This window comes from Somniosus microcephalus, chromosome 5 (genome assembly GCF_052327205.1).
Source record: "Somniosus microcephalus isolate GS21.2 chromosome 5, FLI_Smic_1.0, whole genome shotgun sequence".
NCBI lineage: Eukaryota > Metazoa > Chordata > Chondrichthyes > Squaliformes > Somniosidae > Somniosus > Somniosus microcephalus.
This window is the reverse complement of record NC_140991.1, coordinates 199,629,598-199,652,464: the sequence shown is the minus strand read 5'-3', so window position 1 is coordinate 199,652,464 and position 22,867 is coordinate 199,629,598. Positions and strand designations below refer to the sequence as shown.

General features: G+C 44.5%; 1 protein-coding gene across 11 annotated transcripts in view; it reads left to right on the top strand.

Moving 5' to 3' along the window:
* LOC147117517 (sodium bicarbonate cotransporter 3-like) overlaps positions 1 to 22,867 on the top strand; it is a 288,206-nt gene that overhangs the window by 143,407 nt on the left and 121,932 nt on the right. For 5 of the 11 annotated variants that reach the window (XM_085988558.1, XM_085988561.1, XM_085988557.1 and 2 more), the window contains 3 exons: positions 15,697 to 15,857; positions 17,955 to 18,143; positions 20,094 to 20,438. In XM_085988558.1, the coding sequence (XP_085844684.1) occupies positions 15,697 to 15,857; positions 17,955 to 18,143; positions 20,094 to 20,438 (695 nt within the window). The remainder of the gene's footprint in view (positions 1 to 15,696; positions 15,858 to 17,954; positions 18,144 to 20,093; positions 20,439 to 22,867) is intronic. The other 6 variants (XM_085988566.1, XM_085988565.1, XM_085988564.1 and 3 more) reach the window with 2 other exon arrangements.

The window sequence follows — 22,867 nt, the reverse complement described above, 5'->3', positions numbered from 1 at the left end:
CCTTTACCCCCCCCCACCACCCCCCCAATTCCAGCCCAGGTAGACGGCATGCCGGAACCCCACGAGCCTTCACCGACCACGCAGACACCAGCACTAACACCGGATAATGCAGCACCGCCGCTGCGACGATCGGAGAGGCTTACGAGGCCTCCGGACAGACTGACATACCAGAACTGGTAGTACACTTCACCCCGCTGGACTCAAATCTAAACAAGGGGTGAATGTGGTAAACCACTTTTATCGTTACACTATAGTTATCACTGTTGTATTGTTATCACCGTTATCACTGTTGTATCACGATACGAGGTCGCCTCTTGTCGCGCTGTTATACCTGGGCTGACCACCTCCGACTCCGCCCATGGCTCCACCTACCTGCCCAGGTATAAAGGTAGTCGACTGGCTGGTATTCCTCCTTGTTGGACCCGATCACCCACGAGGGTGGGCTCTGTTATTTAGTCAATAAAAACCTTTAGTTACGTTCCTAACTCGTCGCTTTTTATTGGATGAATTGATAGGTATATCACCGCTTTTCTTCCTACCCCTGGGTTCCCAGATATACTTCTCATCAGAAGCCCTTATCTCGCGCCAAATCAGGTTAGTCTTTTGTTTTAATTTTGGCGGGCTGGGAGCACAACGGGGTAGTTATTATATTTTAAACTGTTCTTGGATGGCCGGTAACGGGCCATCTCTGGTCTGGAATGACCTTCATTGTTTTTAATGTCCTGGTGATGTCCTTAACGGGTCCTTGATGCTCTTCTCATGAATATGAAACTGTTCCCTTTTGTCTGGGTAAACATTTAGATGGCCTTTATCTACAGGCCGATCTTGACTGGATCTGCATCCAATCTATATGTATATGTGGGTGTCTGGTATCGTTCTCTCAGAAACGGCTTCCAGAACTTACTGTGGGCTGAATCCACAAAGCTGTCTGAGGACTGCAGGAACCATTTTAAAGTGTCTCAATAAGTTGGTCACGGGGTCTGGTGGCCATTTTGAATGCTCCTTTTCCTAGGCTTCTTTTAAAACAGTCTTTAAAATCATGGCCTCTTCTGCCATTTGACCCTTTATAATATAAAGTTCAATTTTGCGATTCCTACACTGTAATGAGGTCGGGAGCCGAGTGGTCCTGGCAGAACCCAAACTGGGCATCAGTGAGCAGGTTTTGGTGAGTAAGTGCCGCTTGATAGCAATGTCGATGACACCTTCCATCACTTTGCTGCTGATTGTGAATAGACTGATGGGGCGGTAATTGGCTGGGTTGGATTTGTCCTGCTTTTTTTTGTGGACAGGACATACCCGGACAGTTTTCCACATTGTTGGATAGATGCCAGTAGCTATACTGGAACAGCTTGGCTAGAGGCGCGGCTAGTTCTGGAGCACAAGTCTTCAGCACGATAGCCGGGATGTTGTCGTGGCCCACAGCCTTTGCTGTATCCAGTACGCTGAGCCGTTTCTTGATATCACGTGAAGTGAATCGAATTGGCTGAAGACTGGCTTCTGTGATGGGGACCTCTGGAGTAGGCCGATATGGATCATCAACTCGGCACTTCTGGCTGAAGTTGGTTGCAAACGCTTCAGCCTTGCCTTTTGCACTCGTGCTGGGCTCCACCATCATTGAGGATGGGGATATTCTTGGCGCCTCTTCCTCCGGTTAGCTGTTTAATGGTCCACCACCATTCACGACTGGATGTGGCAGGACTGCAGAGCTTTGATCTGATCCGTTGATTGTGGGATCGCTTAGCCCTGTCTATAGCATGCTGCTTCCGCTTTTTAGCATGCATGTAGTCCTGTGTTGCAGCTTCCCCAGGTTGGCATCTCATTTTTAGGTACGCCTGGTGCTGCTCCTGGCATGCTCTTCTACACTCGTCGTTGATCCAGGGTTGGTCCCCTGGCTTGGTGGTAATGGTAGAGTGAGGCTATGCCAGGCCATAAGGTTACAGATTGTGGTGGAATACAATTCTGCTGCTGCTGATGGCCACAGCACCTCATGGATGCCCAGTTTTGAGCTGCTAGATCTGTTCTGAATCTATCCCATTTAGCACGGTGGTAGTGCCACACAACACGATGGAGGATGTTCTCAGTGAGTAGATTGGACTTCGTCTCCACAATGACTGTGCGGAGGTCACTGCAGCCAATGCTGTCATGGACAGATGCATTTGCGACAGGTAGCTTGGTGAGGACGAGGTCAAGTAGGTTTTTCCCCTCGTGTTGGTTCACTCACCACCTGTCGCAGGCCCAGACTCGCAGTTATGTCCTTCAGGGCTCGGTCAGTAGTGGTGCTACCGAGCCACTCTTGGTGATGGACATTGAAGTCCCCCATTCTGTGCCCTTGCTACTCTGTGTTTCTTCCAAGTGGTGTTCAACGTGCGGGAGTACTGATTCATCAGCTGAGGGGGGCCGGAAGGTGGTAATCAGCAGGAGGTTTCCTTGCCCATGCTTGACCTGAAGCCATGCGACTTCATGGGGTCCGGAGTCAATGTTGAGGACTCCCAGGGCCACTCCTTCCCGACTGTATACCACTGTGCCACCACCCCTGGTGGGTCTGTCCTGCCGATGGTGTGGTGTATGTGCCTTTAAGAGCCCCCTGTGTACTGTAATGCCGGTAATGGCCACTCGGGCTATATAAGCCTGTATATTGTCTTGTATCTGTTAGTTCACCTCCAGACTTTGTTCAGTAAACACCTGTGAAACCAACTCCTGCCTTCCGTGTCTCTATTAACACACGGATACAACAGTGGCGACGAATTGGAAACGGACTTACCTGCAATTCGGCAGCACCTCAAGGAGATCGATTCCTCAGACGAAAGTCGAAGAAAAGCAAGAAAGAAAAAAAAAACAAAAAAAAAAACTGTGGTTTCACCAGCTAGCCGAGCTGGTGGCAGGTACTGCAATAATCCTTCCTGGGCGGCGGGCTGGGGCTCCATCGGCTGGCTCTGCAGCGGGGCCGAGCAGCGAAGGCGGAGGCAAACAGAGACAGAAGGGGGGAGCACTCGGGAGACGGTCGGCGCTGCAAAGCAGGTCGGCGTTCGGACCAAGCAGAGGGAGGGAAAAGTCCCAGAGAGTCCGGCGGGAACGAGTCTCTACCTGTAAATAAAAACCGCGGAAAACAGCGTTGTCAGCAGCAGCAGCGGCGGGAAAGCACGGGAAGCGCCATTTTTTTTCTGCAGGGAAGAAAGGAAAGTGCGGGAGGCGCCATTTTTTTTTCAGGTTGCCTAAGGCTGGCAATATTAATGCTTTCGATAATGATATAGAGGATTGGACCACATATGTGGAAAGAGTGGAGGTATATTGCACAGCAAATGGAATAGAAAATGATAAGGCATCAGTACTTCTAAATCTAATGGGTGCAAGGACATACGGGCTGTTGCGAAACTTAATCACTCCAGCCAAACCAAAGGACAAGAATTTTAAGGAGATTGTTGATACCCTACAGGAGCACTTAAACCCAACACCGCTGCTGATTGCGGAACGATTCAAATTCTTCAAGAGGAATCAGCACAAGAATGAAAGTAACGCTGATTACCTCACCGAATTATGGAAGCTATCAAAGCACTGCCAATTCGGGGCAGGACTGGCAGATTCTCTTCGAGACAAATTCGTCTGCGGTCTCCTAAGTGAAGGAACACAGAAAAGGCTACTTTCAGAGAAAGATTTGACACTAGACAAGGCTTTCAGTATGGCTGTATCATACGAAGCAGCCGCAAGAGGAGCTGCAGAGATACAGCAAAAGACACAGGACTTCGGCACCCATGAAATGACACAGGGTTTCGAGAGATGTTATCGCTGCGGCAGATCCACCCATGACCAGAGGGACTGCTGGTTCAAGGACAAAGCATGCAGGCAATGCAGAAAGATTGGACACATTGCATGTGTATGCCGATCTGGACACAAAAAAATCCACGGACAGGAAGAAAATCAATAAGGAAAAGTACAGAAAGGTACAAATGATGACGGACAGTAGCTCCGAAGACCAGAAGAGCGATAGCGACTCCGGAAACAAGAGACTAAGCTGTCTCAAATTACATAATGTAATTGCCAAAGAAGATTACCAGACCATTTGGGTTACCCTCACGATAGCGGGGTCCCCAGTTAAAATGGAGCTAGATACAGGATCAGCTCTGACCGTCATAAGTCGACGGGATTACGAGCGGCTATTTCCGCATATACCTTTGAAAGACACATCCATTATATTGAAAACATATACGGGGCAGAAAGTATACCCCAAAGGGAAAATAAGGGTGCCTGTTGTATACAACGGCTAGGAAATACAGAAGTTATATTTATACGTTCTGCAAGATGGTGGTCCACCGCTGTTGGGACGTGAATGGATCAGGAAGATACGTTTAGACTGGCACTCCATTCAGGCACTGACGGTGACCAGTAAGAAAAAAAATGATGATGACGTCATACCTGAACGATTAAAAGACATCTTGGCCAACGCCAAGGAAGTGTTTCAACAGAAACTAGGAACCTTGAAAGGCATCACCGCCTCAATAAAAGTGGAAGATGTGGCAATTCCCAAGTTTTTTAAGGCAAGGCCGGTGCTATACGCAATTCGTCCAGCAGTCGAGGCAGAGCTGGAGAATTTGGAAAAGGCAGGCGTATTATCCAAGATAGATTGGAGCGAGTGGGCAACACCCATCGTCCCGGTCATGAAGAAAACGTTGAATAATGATAAATCTGAAGAACAGAGAAAAATTCGCATCTGTGGGGACTTCAAGGTGACTGTAAACCCGGTCCTTCACACTTTCGCCTCACTATCCGGAGGGAAACGTTTCACCAAAATTGACTTGGCACAGGCATATCTGCAGATGGAGGTTGAAGAGGCCTCTAAAAAGTATCTCACGATAAATACACACAAAGGCCTGTACCAGTATAATCGACTGGTTTTCGGAGTAGCATCAGCTCCAGCTATCTGGCAAAGAGCTATGGAGCAAGTCCTCCAAGGGATTCCGGGGACTCAGTGCTACCTAGACAACATCCTTGTAACAGGAGAAAACGACAACGAGCACCTTGCCAATTTGGAGCAGGTGCTCACTAGGCTGAGAGAACGGGGCCTACGAGCAAATCGCCCCAAGTGTGAATTTTTCCAGAAACAAATATCATATTGTGGCCACATAATTAACGAGGAAGGGTTGCATAAGTCACCTGAAAAAATTGAAGCGGTCATAAAAGCCCCAGCACCTGAAAATGTCTCACAATTAAGGTCGTTCCTGGGATTGATAAATTACTATCATAAATTTTTACCGAACTTGTCAACTCTTCTGCACCCTCTTAACGAACTGCTACAAACGGGAGTAATTTGGAAATGGAGCGAAGACTGTAAACGTGCCTTCCATAAATGCAAAGGCTTGATCATGTCCAAGGAAGTTTTGGCTCATTACAACCCATCACTGCCGATCAGACTGGCGTGCGATGCATCCCCTTACGGCGTAGGAGCGGTATTATCGCATAGATTCCCTGATGGCTCGAAGCGGCCAATAGCTTTTGCGTCACGCTCATTGAACTCAGCTGAGCGTAACTATGCCCAGATCGACAGGGAAGCACTCAGCCTGGTATGGGGAGTGAAGAAATTCAACCATTACCTACACGGACAAAAATTTACCTTGTTGACTGACCATCAACCCCTCGTCTCCATATTCAACCCTAAAAAGGGTGTTCCCATTATGACAGCGCAAAGGGTACAGAGGTGGTTCCTTTTCCTAGGGGCACACCAATATGACATAGAATACAAAGGATCAAAACAGCATGGGAATGCTGACGGTTTATCGCGCCTACCGTTGCCAACGGTAGAAGAGGCACCTACAGTAGACCTAGTGGAGATGTTCCACTCAACCATAGTGGAATGTCTACCAGTAACAAATTCTGCCATTGAAAAGGAAATGAGAAATGACCCGACTCTCTCACGAGTCTACGATTTAACGGTGAAGGGATGGCCAGCACATGGCGAACCACTGTTGCCAGCATTCTCGCAAAGAAGAGAACAGCTGTCAGTGTGCCGAGGAACCTTGATGTGTAGATCCAGAGTGGTGGTTCCACCCAAACTCCAGGATAAAGTGCTAAAGGAGCTTCACGAGGGGCATCTGGGTGGAGTGAAAATGAAGAACCTAGCCAGAGCGTTTGTGTGGTGGCCAGGTATCGATGGAGACATCGAAGAAATGACCAAGAGCTGCCTAGGATGCCAGAAGGTCCAAAACGCCCCACCACAAGCCCCTCTACATCCATGGGAGTGGCCCTCATCTCCATGGCAATGGGCACACATCGACTTTGCTGGTCCATTTATGGACTCAATGTTCTTAATCGCGGTTGATGCACACGCCAAGTGGCCGGAGGTAATAAAGATGTCCTCCACCACCACGGAAAAAACCATCACAGTATTAAGGACCATATTTGCCAGGAATGGGCTGCCTGAACAGATCTGTTCTGATAATGGACCGCAATTTGTGTCTGAAGAATTCAGGAAGTTCTTAAAAAACAATGGGGTTAAGCACTACACGTCCGCCCCATACCATCTCGCCACCAATGGATTGGCTGAAAGGTTTGTCCAGACCTTCAAGAAGGTCATAAAGGCCATGGGTAATGAAGACATAAAACTTCAGCATAAGGTAGATAACTTCTTGTTTGCATACAGGAATGCAACACATGTGGTTACAAACCAAACTCCCGCCATGATGTTCTTCAATAGAAGCCTAAGATGCCAGCTGGATTTGATCAAGCAAAACATCAGAAGGGACGTGGAGAACCGGCAATTTCAAGGCATGAATGAAAGGCCAACTAGAACCTTCCAGATAGGTCAACAAGTTTTGGCCCGGGACTACCGTACCGAGAAATGGCAGCCTGGAACTATTTGCACATGACTGGGACCGCTGATGTATACCGTGGACATTGGAGAAAGCATAATAAGGCGCCATGCTGACCAGATCATAGAGTCATCCGAAAAGGGACAACCTACACCACAACTCTATACCCCTAATGATGAAGTAGAGATACCCATAGTATCTACCTCCGATCCGGTGATACTGGAACCAGATGAACCCGACACTGGCATTCAAGCCGAATCAGCCTTGCCAAAAGAACCTACTGCACCACCAGAAACTACTACACCACCGAGGCGTTATCCGGACCGAGTCAGGAAGCCTCCAGAGAGACTGACTTATAATTGATTAACTGCAGCAAATGTGTGGATTATTGTTCTTGTAACATGTTAATTAATGATTACTTAAAATATTATGTACTGGTTGTCTAAAAGGGGAGGAATTGTGGTGTATGTGCCTTTAAGAGCCCCCTGTGTACTGTAATGCCGGTAATGGCCACTCGGGCTATATAAGCCTGTATATTGTCTTGTATCTGTTAGTTGACCTCCAGACTTTGTTCAGTAAACACCTGTGAAACCAACTCCTGCCTTCCGTGTCTCTATTAACACACGGATACAACAGGTGGGACAGGACATACCCTGAGATGGTGATGGAGGAGTTTGGGACATTAGCTGAAGGGTATGATTCTGTGAGTATGACTGTCAGGCTGTTGCTTGTGGGCAGCGCTCCCAATTTTGGCACAAGTCCCCCGATGTTGGTGAAGAGGACTTTGCAGGGTTGACTGAGCTGGGTGTGCTGTTGCCGTGTCTGTAGCCAGTGCCGAGGTCGATGCTGGGTGGTCCGTCCGGTTTCATTCTTAGTATTTTGTTTCGTAGCGGTTAGTTACAACTGAGTGACTTGCGAGGCCATTTCAGAGGGCAGTTAAGAGTCAACCACATTGCTGTGGGTCAGGAGTCACATAGGCCAGACCAGGTAAGGACGGCAGATTTCCTTCCCTAAAGGACATTAGTGAACCAGATGGGTTTTTACGACATTCCGATAGTTTCATGGTTACCATTACTGATACTAGCTTTTTATTCCAGATTTATTTAATTAACTGAATTTAAATTCCCCAGCTGCCATGGTAGGATTTGAACTCGCGTCTCTGGATCATTAGTCCAGGCCTCTGGATTACTAGCCCAGTGACATTACCACTACGCCACCGTTCCCTATTTAAGTAATTTTATCCTAGTAATTTCCTTGAGTAACTTCAACTGGTTCATATAAATTAATCAAAAATCAATCTTGGTAACTCTTGAAACTTTTTTTAGTTGGTTTCCAAAAAATGTGTTGTCTTTCTCGACTATACTGATAATTCCTACTTCACAGTTTTGTTGCTTTTTCTCACTAGAAAACAATAGGAAGTAAAAATAAGTTCCGACTGAAAGAAACCATAGAATAGACAAAAGGAGCTTCCTGCTACTTGCACAGAAAGACCTCCCTACTCATTTGACTTTTGGCTTGCAGGTTATCTAGAGGTGAGAGGGAAGAATCTCCGCTTCTTGCCACATGATAGGAATACCCCATTATACCCCCTTAATGAGCCAGTCTAGCTGATCAACCATCAACCATGCCATGGACTACTGTGGACTTTACTGGCTCAGAGTTCGGATTATCAAAGCTGCTCCAGGGGCAACTTGATTCCAATCTTATATGGCCAAGTGCATGATCTCGAAGCAATTTCGACTTTTCCCTATCCCTGTTTCTAACTAGTTTCTCACCTACCTCCCCTCAAGTTCTCTCTGAACTCACCTTGTCCATGACACCCTCATCCTACTCCTTTGATCCCATTCTCACTAAACTGCTGACAACCTAACTTCACTTCCTGGTCCCCATGCTGACATTGTAAATAGGTTCCTCTACTTGAGGTATTGTTGTTGTCCCTTTCAAGCTGCCGTCGTCCTGCTCCCCTCCTCTTGAACATCACATTCCAAATCCACCCCCATCTTTCCTGCAATTTCATGTTTGAATCTCTCCAATCAGGATTCAGTCCCCGACAAAGCACTGAAATAGCCCTAACCAAAGCCACAAATTCCATCCACTGTGACTGACACCATAGTGCATTATATCTTCTTATTCTTGTTAGCCTTTCTGCAGCCTTTGATATGGTTAATGACACCATCCTCCTATCATTCGTTATCTAGCTCCGTGGGATTGTCCTCGCTTGGCCACACTCTTAACTATCCAATTATAGCCAGAGCTTTTCCAGCAATAGCTTTTCTTCCCACTCTCGCACCATTACGTCTGAAGTCCCCCAAGGATCTATACTTCCCCTCCTTCCTCATCAACTTGCTGTCTTTTGGCAACATCATCCCTAGACATGGGGTCAGTATGTATACTGGTGACTTACAGATCTACCTCTCCACCATCTCGCTCAATCCTGCTACAGATCAAATCAAATCAAATCAAATCAACTTTTATTGTCATTGTTAGTGCACAAGTGCAGTACAACGAAATGTAGGCTTGCGGCTTCCGAGAGTGTACATTTGGATTAAGACATTTAAACATTCAACATACATTTGGCTTGTAGTATATTAACATAAATATAACCATAATAAAGTGCATTGGCAGATGTGCAGGCTTTAGAGTTTATTTGTGGAGTTCAGTAGGATGACAGCCCTGGGAAAGAAGCTGTTCCTAAATCTGGTCGTACGGGTTCGAATGCATCTGTAGCGTCTCCCAGATGGCAGGAGGGCGAACAGGCTGGGGTGGGTAGGGTCTTTGATGATGGACCGTGACCTCCGTAGACAGCGTTTCTGGTATATGTGCTCTATGGTCGGTAGCCGGGTGCCGGTAATGCGTTGGGCAGTTTTGACTACCCGCTGCAGGGCTTTCCGGTCATTGTAGCTACAGCTGCCATACCATACTGTGATACAGTTTGTCAGGATGCTTTCTATAGTGCAGCGGTAAAAGTTAGAGAGGATCAGGGGTGACAGATTACATCCCTTCAGCCTCCTTAGGAAATATAGGCGCTGCTGGGCCTTCTTCACCAGAGAGGAGGTGTTGAGGGACCAGGAGAGGTCTTCTGTGATGTGGACTCCGAGGAACTTAAAGCTGTCCACCCTTTCCACCACAACCCCATTGATGTGGATGGGGGTGTGACTTCCGCCTTTGGACTTCCTGAAGTCCACAATGATTTCTTTTGTTTTCTTGGTGTTAAGGGCCAGGTTGTTATCGGCGCACCACTTCACGAGATGCTGGACCTCCTCCCTGTAGGCTGACTCATCGTTGTTGGTGATCTGGCCTACTACCGTGGTGTCATCCGCAAACTTGATGATGGTGTTGGAACCATTAACAGTCACACAGTCGTGGGTGAAGAGGGAGTAGAGGAGGGGGCTCAGCACACATCCTGTGTTCAGGGTCGGGGGGGGAGGTGTGGTTACCTAATTTGACAGACTGGGGTCTGTTTGTTAGGAAGTCCAGGGTCCAGTTGCAGAGGGAAGTGTTCAGGCCAAGAGTTTGGAGTTTGGTGGCCAACTTGTTGGGGACGATAGTGTTGAATGCTGAGCTGTAATCTATGAACAGCATTCTGATGTAGGTCTCCTTTCCATCTAGGTGATTCAGTGCCGCGTGTAGAGCAGTTGTGATTGCATCCTCCGTTGATCTGTTTGCACGATAGGCGAACTGGTGTTGGTCAAGGGAGGCAGGAACACTGGCTTTGATGTGGGCTAAGACCAGTCTCTCGAAACACTTCATTATGATGGGTGTGAGTGCGACAGGTCGATAGTCGTTCAGGCACGTCACAGCCGTTTGTTTTGGCACAGGAATAATGGTAGCGGTCTTGAAGCATGTAGGGACTACTGCCTGGGCCAATGACAGATTGAAGATGGCGGTGAAGACATCAGCCAGCTGATCAGCACATTCCTTGAGTACCCGTCCAGGGATGCTATCCGGTCCAGCAGCCTTTCATGTGTTCACTCCGCGTAGAACACCCCTTACGTCGGAGGTCGACAGAGTGAGCACCTGGTCTTCCGGGGGTGGCAAGGCTTTGGTAGCCGGCTCCCTGTTGTCCCTGTCGAAGCGAGCGTAGAAGTTGTTAAGCTCCTCCGGAAGGGAGGCATCGCTGACCGGGGGACTGGTGTTTTTGCCCTTGTAGTCAGTGAGGGACTGGATGCCTTGCCACATGCGCCAGGGGTCTGAGTTGTTGCGGAAGTGATCCTCTATCCGCAGTGTCTGTTTCCTTTTGGCAGTCCTGATACCCTTTTTTAGGTTGGTCCTAGCTGCACTGTAAGCCGCCGCGTCGCCAGATTTAAATGCTGCGTCGCGTGCTTTCAGCAGTGAGCAGACCTCTCCGTTCATCCAGGGTTTCTGGTTGGGGTATGTCCTGATATTTTTATGGGTCGTGACGACCTCGACGCAGCTGTTGATGTAGAATAGCACTGTGGATGCGTATTCCTCGATGTCATTATGGGCAAATGTGACTGTCTGTGTGGAGTTTGCACATTCTCCCCGTGTTTGCGTGGGTTTCCTCCGGGTGCTCCGGTTTCCTCCCACAGTCCAAAGATGTGCGGGTTAGGATGATTGGCTATGATAAATTGACCCTTAGTGTTAGGGGGATTAAATACGTGGGGTTACGGGGATAGGGTGGGATATGTGTTGGTGTAGGGGTTACGGGGATCAGGTGGGATATGTGTCGGTGCAGGCTCGATGGGCCGAAATGGCCTCTATCTGCACTGTGGGGTTTCTGTGATTCTGAATCAGTGCCTTCGAAGCAGTCCTGAAGCTCCGATACTGCCCCCTCTGGCCATACTTTCACTGCTCTCACTGATGTTCTCCCTCTTTTGATGAGCGGTTTGTATGCCGGGGCTAGAAACAGGGAGAGGTGGTCAGACTTCCCAAGGTGGGGGCAGGGAATGGCCTTACAAGCGTCTACAATGCTCGTGTAGACTTGATCCAGTGTGTTCTCCCCTCTTGTGGGGCAGGGGACATTCTGGTGGAATTTCGGTAGTACAGTTTTTAGGTTTATGTGGTTGAAGTCCCCCGCGACGATAAAAGCTCCGTCTGGGTGCGCAGTTTGTTGTTCGCTGATGGCCCTGTAGAGGTCCTTCAGTGCTAGTTTGGCATTAGCGTGTGGTGGGATGTAGACCGCAGTGATGATAACAGCCGTGAATTCCCGAGGCAGGTAGAAGGGTCTGCACCTTACCATGAGGAATTCCAAATCAGCCGAGCAGGATCTATCAATTATATCCATGTTAGTGCACCAGGCATTGTTAGTGTAAATGCACAAACCGCCTCCCTTGCTCTTACCGGAGTCTGCAGTTCTGTCGGCGCGGAAGACCGTGCGTCCTTCTAGTTGGATGGTGGTGTCAGGGATGCCGTTGTTCAGCCAGGTCTCTGTGAAGATCATGGCGCAGCATTCCTTTGTCCTTTTCTGTGTGGAGAGATCCAGTTTGATCTCATCCATTTTGTTCTCCAGTGACCTGACGTTGGCCAGGAAAACAGCCTCTCTTGTCGGAAAACTTGTCCGCTATCCAGGCTTTGAAAAGCCACAGTTCCCCACAGTTAAACATTGGGAAGACTGAAGCCATCAAATTTCTCCCCTCCACAAACTCCGTTCCCTTGTCACCGATTCTTTCTCCTTCCCCGGCCATTATCTTGGGTTGAACCAGACAGTTCACAATCTTGTCGTCCTATTCACCCCTGGGTTGAGCTTCCAACCCTCATCATCTCCATCATACTGTCTTACTACCTCCGTAACATTACCTGCCTCCGCCCTTGCCTCAGCCCATCAACTGGCAAAATACTTATCCATGCTTTTGTCTTCTCTAAACTTGACTATTCCAATGCTCCCCTGGGTGGCCTCTTATCTCCACCCTCTATAAACTTCAGCTTATCCAAAACTCTACTGCCCATATCCTATCCCATCCCACATCAGATCCCACTCGCCTATCGCCCCTGTCCTTGTTGACCTACATTGGCTCTTGGTCCCCTAATGCCTCTAATTTAAAATTATCATCCTTGTGTTAAATCACTTCATGGCTTTACCCCTCCCTATTGGTGTAACCACCTCCAGTCCCACAACCCCCTTCCCTGAGCTCTCCTTTCTTCTCACTCTATCATTTTGTGCATTCCCCTCCCTTCGCCCCACCATTGGTAGCCATGCCTTCAGCTGTCTAGGCCCCATGCTCTGGCATTACCTCCCTAAATCCCTCCGTTGTCTCTAAGACCCTCCTTAATATCCATCTACTTGACCCTTCCTAAAATCTGTTTCTTTCGTCTTAAGATAAAAATAGTAAGCATTCAGAAATGCATAGGATAATGATGCATTTAAAGGAAAGCTAGATAAATACATGAGTGAGAATGAAGTAGAAGGATATGTCGATAGGGTGAGATGAAGGGGGTTGGAAGGAGGCTCGTGTGGAGGTTAAATGCTGGCACAGACCAGTTGGGCCGAATGGCCGGTTTTTGTACTGTAAATTCTATGTGTGTAATTATTTGTATACATGTTGACTGGTGATTTCATCAGTGTGGAACGCCAGCAGTAGCTGCTTGCCAATCATGACCAGTATTAAACCTTGGATGTATGAGCACGTCCCCATACCCAACCTCCAAATAATGCCTTCCACCACCTGTCATTGAGTTTCTTTATCAGCTAAACAATGATCTTTCCACTTCAGTGCTTAATGTAACCAGGAAATGTAGAACAGTTACCTCATCTGAAATTTTAATGAGTTTGGAAAAAAATACATCATAAATTCTAGTTAAGGCAATTGTACTCCATTTTTGAAATGATGTACATCAATAGTAGGATGGAATATTTCAAAAGTAGAATTTAACCCTGGTAGAATTAAATGTGTAAAAGAGGCATACATTATATGATGGTTTCAGTGGCACTGCATGAAACATTGTAATTTGGGGTGCTTTCAAGGAAGCATCCAGCATGAAAGTTAGTCAGCCATTCACATATCTTAGTGGTGTCATTGATCTGCTGTCCCAGCTATCTTTAACAGTAGTCTCTGCATGCATTGTCTATCAGTGATGTCTGGGACTCTCTCTGCAGATGTGGTGTGATGGCCCCTTCAGATGGGCAGTGCATCTCTTGGCAGCCTGACCTATCTGGTATCCATCCGTAGATCTTTCACTTTGTCCAAACCCTATTACTGGTGCCAGTAATGGTACTGGGGCACAAAAAGTGCAAAGGCTCATGAGAATCTTAAGTGCCGACAGGAGGAAAAAAAACACGCCAAAATAGCAAAAGCAGTCAGATGACTGAAAAATTGCAGGTTCAGTTTACTTGCCTGTCCCTTTTTAAATCAGCTACCACCATAGCTCATCCCTTAGCAAAGCTAGACACCTATTCCTCGTGGTTGCAGTTTTAGAAATGACGTGCTGTGTGCTTGAACATCGGGAAATAGGTACAGGATGGATGGACTCAGTGAGTATTTAAGATTCCATGTCTTCGAGGGAGACGCTTCAGATGTCATAGGTCCCCAAACCCCAGGAACTATGCCATGACTCATGAAGAAAATGTCCCACACATTTTCCACTGCAGGCTGCCTGATTTGAACTTTGGTCTTATCCTTCAGTTGTGCAACTTAGACTGTTAGATAAAGCGTATTATAGGCAACTATTGATACTCAGTCATACTTTATAGAGGTTTAATTTTAATGTAATCTTTTAGCATTTTGAAATCTATATCAAAATAGAAAGAAAGAAGAAAGGACTTAGAAAGAAAGAAGACTTGCGTTTATATAGAGCCTTTTACGACCTCAGGACGTCCCAAAGCACTTTACAGCCAATGAAGTACTTTTGAAGTGCAGTCACTGTTGTAATGTAGGAATTATAAATTATACCCCACTCACGTGCAGTCCACCAACATGATGCCATTATGCTCTTGTTATTAATGATCTGGTGGTGTAAGTGGAGTATCTGATGTTGCTTCACTTGCACCAGGCGGGTTTTACTGGTTGCACAAAATTGTGTAACTGGTATAACCAGGCTGCACCTATATTGACTACCAACCTAACAGGTTGGATTATGGCAGTAGGTACGTAAAGGGTGGCTTAAATTAACATTGCAATGTAATGGTGCATATTTGATCGGGACATTGTATTCAATCCTCTTAAGATGGAGAAAACAACATTGTACCACTGCCATATTGCCAACTTGAGTGGATCGCTGAGGAGTCGGCACAGCCAAAGTGGAATGAGATTTGGTGTATTACAGCTGTGAACTTGGTGTTAAATTAACAAAGGGACTGTGTCCATGGTTTCTTCCTCTTGTACATGCAACTGTCCTATCTACAAAACTCAAGTTGTGCTGTCCTTCCCCATTCATACCTCACTGTTTTCCTGAGTGTTATTTATGCATCGGTCTCTGGTCTCTTCAATTTGCTTTAGCTCAATAAAATGCAATGTTCATTGGCTGTTGAACATTCACACTTGGCTGAGGACATCTTTGAGGTGGACACAGCTTTCGAGATAAATACTATTAACAATAGTGACTAATATGAATGCTGAAGTTGTGTGGGGGCATGCATGCGTGTGTGTGTGCGTGAGTGCATGCCTATCTATATCTCTATATCTGGAGTTGAAGCTCAACACGTTGAAAGATTTAATCTGTCGATCACCATAGCCCTCCTGGTGGTGTGTGAGCCAAGCAGTAATAATTGAAACATAACTATTATATCTTTTTATAAGTGACTGCAGCTGATCTAATGCATACATATTTTAATCATGGAACTGTTTTAATTGTCATTTGATTAACTGTTTTAATTGTCATTTGATCTTTAGAGTAAATATTCAAACCATCTTTTTTTGAGTGCCTCCTTTTCATGGCATAGCTACCTCAAATATAAATCAGTATTAAACATATGGATATATTGACCTGTTTCTCATCTCAGATGGCTGAAGTTTGAGGAGGATGTGGAAGATGGAGGGGAGCGATGGAGTAAACCGTATGTAGCTACCCTCTCTTTACATAGTCTGTTTGAGTTGAGAAGCTGCATATTAAATGGAACAGTCATGCTGGACATGAGAGCTAGCACCACAGAGGAAATAGCAGGTTTGTACATGATCACATGCTGTGTGTTCACTTTTACTGCTTCTTTGACGGGCATTATGCAGTTAGCATAATTCTTTAGCAAACTACTGTTAAATTTAAAATTAACTGTTTATAACCATGAATACAGGAAACTTTGTTATATCGGGCACCGACAGGACCGAGCTGTTGCCGATCTATCAAAACTGCCAGACATACAAAGTTAATGTTGAAGCATACGGAGGTTTTCATCTCCGTATCTGACAACAAACACTGTTGCTTAGCAACAGCTTGTAAACAGTCGGCCCGTACCTTGGAAGTGTCTCTGTAGCTTAGCAACAGCTTCAGAGAGACTTTCCAGAGCCCGACTGTTGAAAACAAAGCCACGAGAAGAAAACAAACCTAACAAAACGGCTCCTGATTTCTGCCGGTAGATCGAGGTTTCCGGACATACAACCTCCGGATAAACCAAAGTTTCCTGTACTAGAATGGTAGCTTTGTTGAGAAAGTTTTGAATTGAATGTACCACAGCTGCCTAGTAATATGAGTCTGACTTAAGCCATTCTCAAAGAAAGGTTAGGTCATAAGAACTAGGAGCAGGAGTAGGCCATTTGTTCCCTCGAGCTTGCTCCGCCATTTAATGAGATCATGGCTCTTGGGCTCAGCTCCATTTCCCTACCCGCTCCCCATAACCCTTCACTCCCTTATTGTTCAAAAATCTGTCTATCTCCACCTTTAAATATATTCAATGACCCAGCCTCCACAGCGCTCTGGGGCAGAGAATTCCACAGATTTATGACCCTCTGAGAAGAAATTCCTCCTCATCTCAGTTTTAAATGGGCAACCCCTTATTCTGAAACTATGCCTCCTAGTTCTAGATTCCCCCATGAGGGGAAACATCTTCTCTGCATCTACCTTTGTCAAGCCCCCTCAGTATCATATGTTTCAATAAGATCACCTCTCATTCTTCTAAACTCCAATGAGTATAGGCTCAACCTTTCTTCATAAGTCAACCCCTTCATCTCAAAAATCAACCTTGTGAACCTTCTCTGAACTGCCTCCAATGCAAGTATATCCCTCCTTAAATAAGGAGACCAAAACTGTACGCAGTACTCCAGGTGTGGTCTCACCAGTACCCTGTACAGTTGTAGCAGGACTTCCTTGCTTTTATACTCCAACCCCTTTGCAATAAAGGCCAACATTTCATTTGCCTTCCTGATTACTTGCTGTATCTGCATGCTAACTTTGTGTTTCATGCACAAGGACCCCCAGGTCCCTCTGTATTACAGCATTTTCTAATCTCTCCATTTAAATAATAATTTGCTTCTTTATTTTTCTTACCAAAGTGGATAACCTCACACTTTCCCACATTATACTGCATCTGCCAAATGTTTGCCCACTTACTTAGCCCATCTATATCCCTTTGCAGATTCTTTGTGTTCTCTTCACAACTTGCTTTCCCACCTATCTTTGTATTATCAGCAAATTTGGCTACATTACACTCAGTCCCTTCATCCAAGTCATTAATATAGATTGTAAAAAGTTGAGGTCATTTTATTATTTATGTAAATTGCAGTGTATTGAATAGGTTGCTCCTGTTGTTTCACCAATTTGGAGCTTTCAGATTAAATATGAATTAAATTGTTAGTTTAATGTGATGTCAAGGAATTTCATTATATTAAACTGGATATAATTGTTTTATGTCCTCATTTCCCCTTTATATTCGTTCCTTGATCAAATGTATTCCTCCGTATGAGAATGTGAACAATTACAAGTTGTATTTGATAGTTTAAAAAGATAATATGAACTACTAGTAGAATAGTAAATTTCAGTTGCTTATCCTAAACTTTGGAGAACATTTCCTTTCCCATTACCTGAAATATGTAGAGGGAGTGTTGTTTTGTTTTATCTAGTTTGGTAGTTGCATTTAAAAGTTAAATTTTGACTCTTGCCTTCTTTCACTTAATCTTTCTCTAATGCTTCTTTTGCTTTCTTGCTATACCTGATGCTCATGCTCCTGTTTTCTTTTTTGTTACCTCACTTTTTTGCATGTTCTGCCTTTCTACTCGCTTGCTTTTTTGGCTCTCTACCTCCTTGCTTGCTCTTGTATTTGTATTACAGATATGGTACTGGACAACATGATAGCATCTGAACAGTTGGATGAGACCATGCGAGACAAAGTGCGGGAAGCACTACTGAAAAAGCACCATCACCAGAGTGAGAAGAAACTGAGTAACCGCATACCTATTGTCCGCTCCTTTGCAGATATAGGCAAGAAACATTCTGACCCTCACTTGCTTGAGCGAAATGGTGAGATGTTTTGTAGTATCCAATTTCTTTCCACCTCTTCAGAATAATTGCACTAGAATAAACTGGTATTTACAAACTTTGATCACAGAGACTGCATTTGGTTTGGTTTTGCTATTTACTATAGTGAGCTATAGTTCTCCTAATTTTTTATTGGCATGTAGCTAAATGAATTCACTATGTGTAGCAAGCATGTTTGTCTGCTGTTCTAGTTTTCATACACTGTTTACACAGCTGTTGGGAAAAAATGCATCTGAATATCTATTTTTTATTAACCATGTTTTCTACCAATTGGCCACAAATGATGCCTGTCAAAATAAGCTCCTGACAGTGCTTTTGTAAATGTGGCGTCAGATGTTGGGAGTCTGATACTTTGTTTACAGCTGGCATGTGCTTATCATTTGTTGTTCAGATTAGCTGTAAAGTCCATTTATTTAATAATGCAGAGAAATCTGTGGCCAATTCGTATGATTCTTTCAGGTTGCATAGATTGTAGCTGTATTGCTAACTATGTACCTATACACAAACCACTACCCAAAATACTTGGTACAAATTCACAGAGTAACAGTAGATGGGATTCTTGTTTTCTTTTCCAGAATCCTTTTTTTTTGAGTAGCAGATGTTGCTTAACTGAGCAAATTAGTAAAATCATTTCAGAGAAAATAACTAGTGAATTGGCCTTGGCCATTTTGCTCAGAATTAAATGAGATTTGCTAGTCACAGTACAATTCTTTTACTTATGTGTATACACACTTTAGCTTTAAACAGTGCATTGTAGCTTCATCTAATTGTTACTGGCAAGTATTTAAGCTTAAAATTACTTGCGATTGTTTGAGTTGAACTGTTTGCTCATGTGGTAATGGCAACATTGAATTTGTAAAAATTGGTATAAAAGATACCAAGCATAGACTTTGATTCTCCGGTTACTTATTTACTATTTAACTTTCAAGTGGTTAAAGGTGGAGATTTTTAAATGTGATATTGCACACTGGGCATCAAGGCCAAGTGGAGTCATTAGATCAAGAAGCGGCAGGATATTTGGACCAGGGCCAAGGGAGGACTCAAGTTGGAGACCAGAAGAGGCAGGGGTGGGGGTCATAAATTTATGTTTTTGGAAATTAGTTAATTCTGGTGCTAGTGCGACAGTGAGATCCTATAAACAGGCCAGAGAGGGGCTGGCAGAGCATGCTGTAGGACGAGAATGGCTTGACAACCTCTGAGGGAATGGGAGAGTTGAGTGGGCCCAAGTTGTCTGAGCAAGAGGCTATTGAAAGAATAAAATAGAGGAGTGAGGGGCCATAGTGAGTGAAATGGGGAGTTGAAGACCTGGGAAAACATGGAAAGGTGAAAAAGTTAACACAAAAAATACCAGCAAAGTAAGCACTTTTACCATTGGAGATTGAGAAACTGAAGAAAAAGTGCTCAGCAGAACCACCCTGTGGCCAGAACTGCAACAGACTGGCAATTGGGGCAGTCCGACTGCATTACTGATCATTGCAGGCTATCGTAAAACCATTGGGAAGCTCTATTCAGCCAGCGTCATCTACAGGCATCGCAGGAAAAGGTTTGCATAGGAATTCTCAATGGAATGTGGCAGGACTTAACCATAGTCAATAATTTATATAGATATGAAAACAAAAAAATGATTTTTAATTGCAATCTAAACAATGAACTACAAAAGCTCTCAATTATTGATCAGGCTTTTAGTGGGCTGTCACCTTTTCAAAAGACTAATCTATACTTTAGCTAATGGTTTATTTTGGAACATGTATGCAGTCTGTTGTACTATTCACTTACTAACTTGTGCATTTCATACTTTCAAAGCATGATTCAACTAGTCACAACAGATCTTTATCTGGTTTAATAATATTTATTTCTACTTGCATGGATATCTGTGGCTTCTTAAATCCTATGTTATATTTTCTTACATCTATTTTTTTTTTATTTTGATAGGGGATGGCCTTTCTGCCTCCCGCCTTTCACTCCGTGCTGGTCTCTCTGCCTCAAGCCTTTCATTAAGAGGAGCTTCTCTTTTTTCTGTTCCATTTGGCTCCTTTATGCCTGGTTCCAAGGGCGGATCCCTAGCAGGCTCAAGGTGCGCAAGTCCCGTTCCCACCCCTCAAAATACACCACCCTCCAGTCCAAAACTCGAGCATCGCTTTCGGGGTCAAAGTCAATTGCTGGTGTCTTGTGCCGGTGAGGATATTCCTGATGTGATAGTTCACCCCCCTGATGAAGAATTTGAGGTACAGGAAGGACAGGTGAAAACACATGAAGAATGTGATGAACATAAAGCAGGCAAATATCATTAATGGTTGTATAGCTTTGTGCATGTGGAACACGAGTAGTGGAGTATGGTTATGGCACATAGCATGCCTTAGTAATAGTTTGAAAGCAGTTTATTGCAGTCAACTGGTATTCCACTGTACAAGAAATAAAAAATACTTTTTGCACGTTACTATTTTCATAAATAATCACAAGTAAATTTCACTTCCATGCCTTTTGCATGCAACAACTGAATCATTTTTCAATATGGTAACTAAATCATGTATATTATGTGCCATTAATTACTTGAGATTTATGGTTGAACAGTTTCATCCAACATTGTATTGAAAGAAAGTTGTATGTACATGCTGTTTTTTTTAAGCTGAGATATGGGCACCATTTAGATTTTTTTTTGGTAAGATCTCTCCATTGTTTTATCCTACATAATCATCCAAAAAGATGCTATAATTTTACTATATTAAGCATTTGTATAGTGGTTGAATAAAGACTTCTAGTACTTCTATGATGTTTTACATTTATATTCAGAAACTTGTTCAAGCTAGTTTAAAAGTTTGGTGTATGGGGTGTGTGTATGCCTGTCTATATGTGTAAAAACCATGCCCCTATAATGGAAACCCATTATGCCTGCAGTGCCACTTCCAGCTATAGGTGGTACTAATGGGAATTTTCAATGTCAACCTTGCCTGTCACGTATTCATCCAGTTCATGGTGTCTCAAGCTCCCCTGGCAACCATTTTAGTCAAGGTGAGGTTTTGGACTTAGTAAAAAAAAAGGTTTAAGTGATTTTTAGTACCTTTTTTTATCAATTTGAATTTTAACTCTCAGAAAACCAACCCTGACTGCAGATTAAAAGAAAAGTACTATATAATAATGGCCCTGAAATTGCGGTCGGCGGCATAGTTAAGGAGTATGCCGCCGACCTCCAAAAGAAATCCGCACATACCTGATGAAGCCCCTTTTGAAAACTTGCATTGTTTCGCTGCGGAGTTGTGCGCAGCGGAGTGCCCCATGTGATCCCAGGGGTACACCGTGTTTGTAAGCGTACCTGGGATCATATGGGGCGGTGTGCCAATCGGGATACAGACATCTCGGATGCCCAACATCAATCAAATTTTAAATTAAACGGTGTGAATATTGATTTGAATCGATGATTTATTACTACCGCTGTAAATAATAATCATTGTAACACTCAACCTAAACTGGCAAGGAATATTTTTGTAAAATAAACACTGATCCCTTTTTGAGGATCTGTCCAGTTTTACTTGCATAGAGTGAAAAGAATAAAAGCAACAATTATTCAAAGCGCAGCAAAGAAATATTAGGCAGCAAATCTTGTTTCAACAATATCTGATTACTTTATTATGCAAAAAGTCTGGTGGTTGGGAATAATTTGTAATCAGAGTGATGGACAGCAAAGTGAGAACAATACAAAGTAATGGCAGTGTTTGTATGGCATAACAAAGCTATGTTGAATATTAAAGCAGTATGGTTCCCCCTCCCTTTACGCTGTGCAAACAAGCTCCAATGCCTGTTTACACCAGCCCTAAAGGTTTCCTATGTAATTGGTGGGCAATTAGCCCAACTCTGCACCAGAAATGAGGATTTGACAGATCACAAGTTTGGGATTTAGCGGAAGTGCATGCAAAAATCCAGCACTTGCGGTCAATTTCAAATGGGGTCTGACTGTGTACTCTGAGAGTATGCTGACCGCAAATTCTGCCCCATGAAATCTAAATCCCAGCAAAAATTCTGCATGCAATTATTTCTGGCCAAGATTAATTTTTCCCTTCATTTGAAGGCGTGCAGTGAACCTCTTCTAAATATGCAGCCCAGCAATACTGGACCTGCTGCACATGCCTTGGCAGGAAGGTGGACTCATTGAATATAACTGATTTTAATTTTCAATGCCTGTCTACATTTCAGCCTCTCTGACCCTCCCTCAACCAACACCCTCTGACTTAGTCGTTATTCTCCTATCTCCTCCCAACCCCCACCCTCTGCTCTAACCTGCTTGACCTGACTACCGCAGTTAGTCTTTTTTATTTACAATGTCCCAGAAATTCGGGTCTTCACGGGTGAGTACGCATGGGGTACTCACCCGTAAGCCCAATGGAAGTGCTGGTTTCGTGCATGCACTGCGCATGCGCGGGAAACCGGCACGTCCGTTCCCCTGAAAGAAGGGGTTCAGAGATCGAACGCATGCGCAGGAGAGGCAGCGCATGCGCATCGAACTTACGTTTTTTTTGCAGGTTTTCCCGGGAAGGTAAGTCTCCAGAAGTTAGACATGTAATAAGCAGTCGCAAGGCCTGCTTTTTACAAGGTAAGTGGTGAATTAATTAAAATTAAAACATTTTTCCCACAGGTTTATTATTTTTAAATACTTTAAAGAAAGGTAAGTTTATTTTTAGCCCCATTAGAAAATGTAACTAATGTTTTCAAAA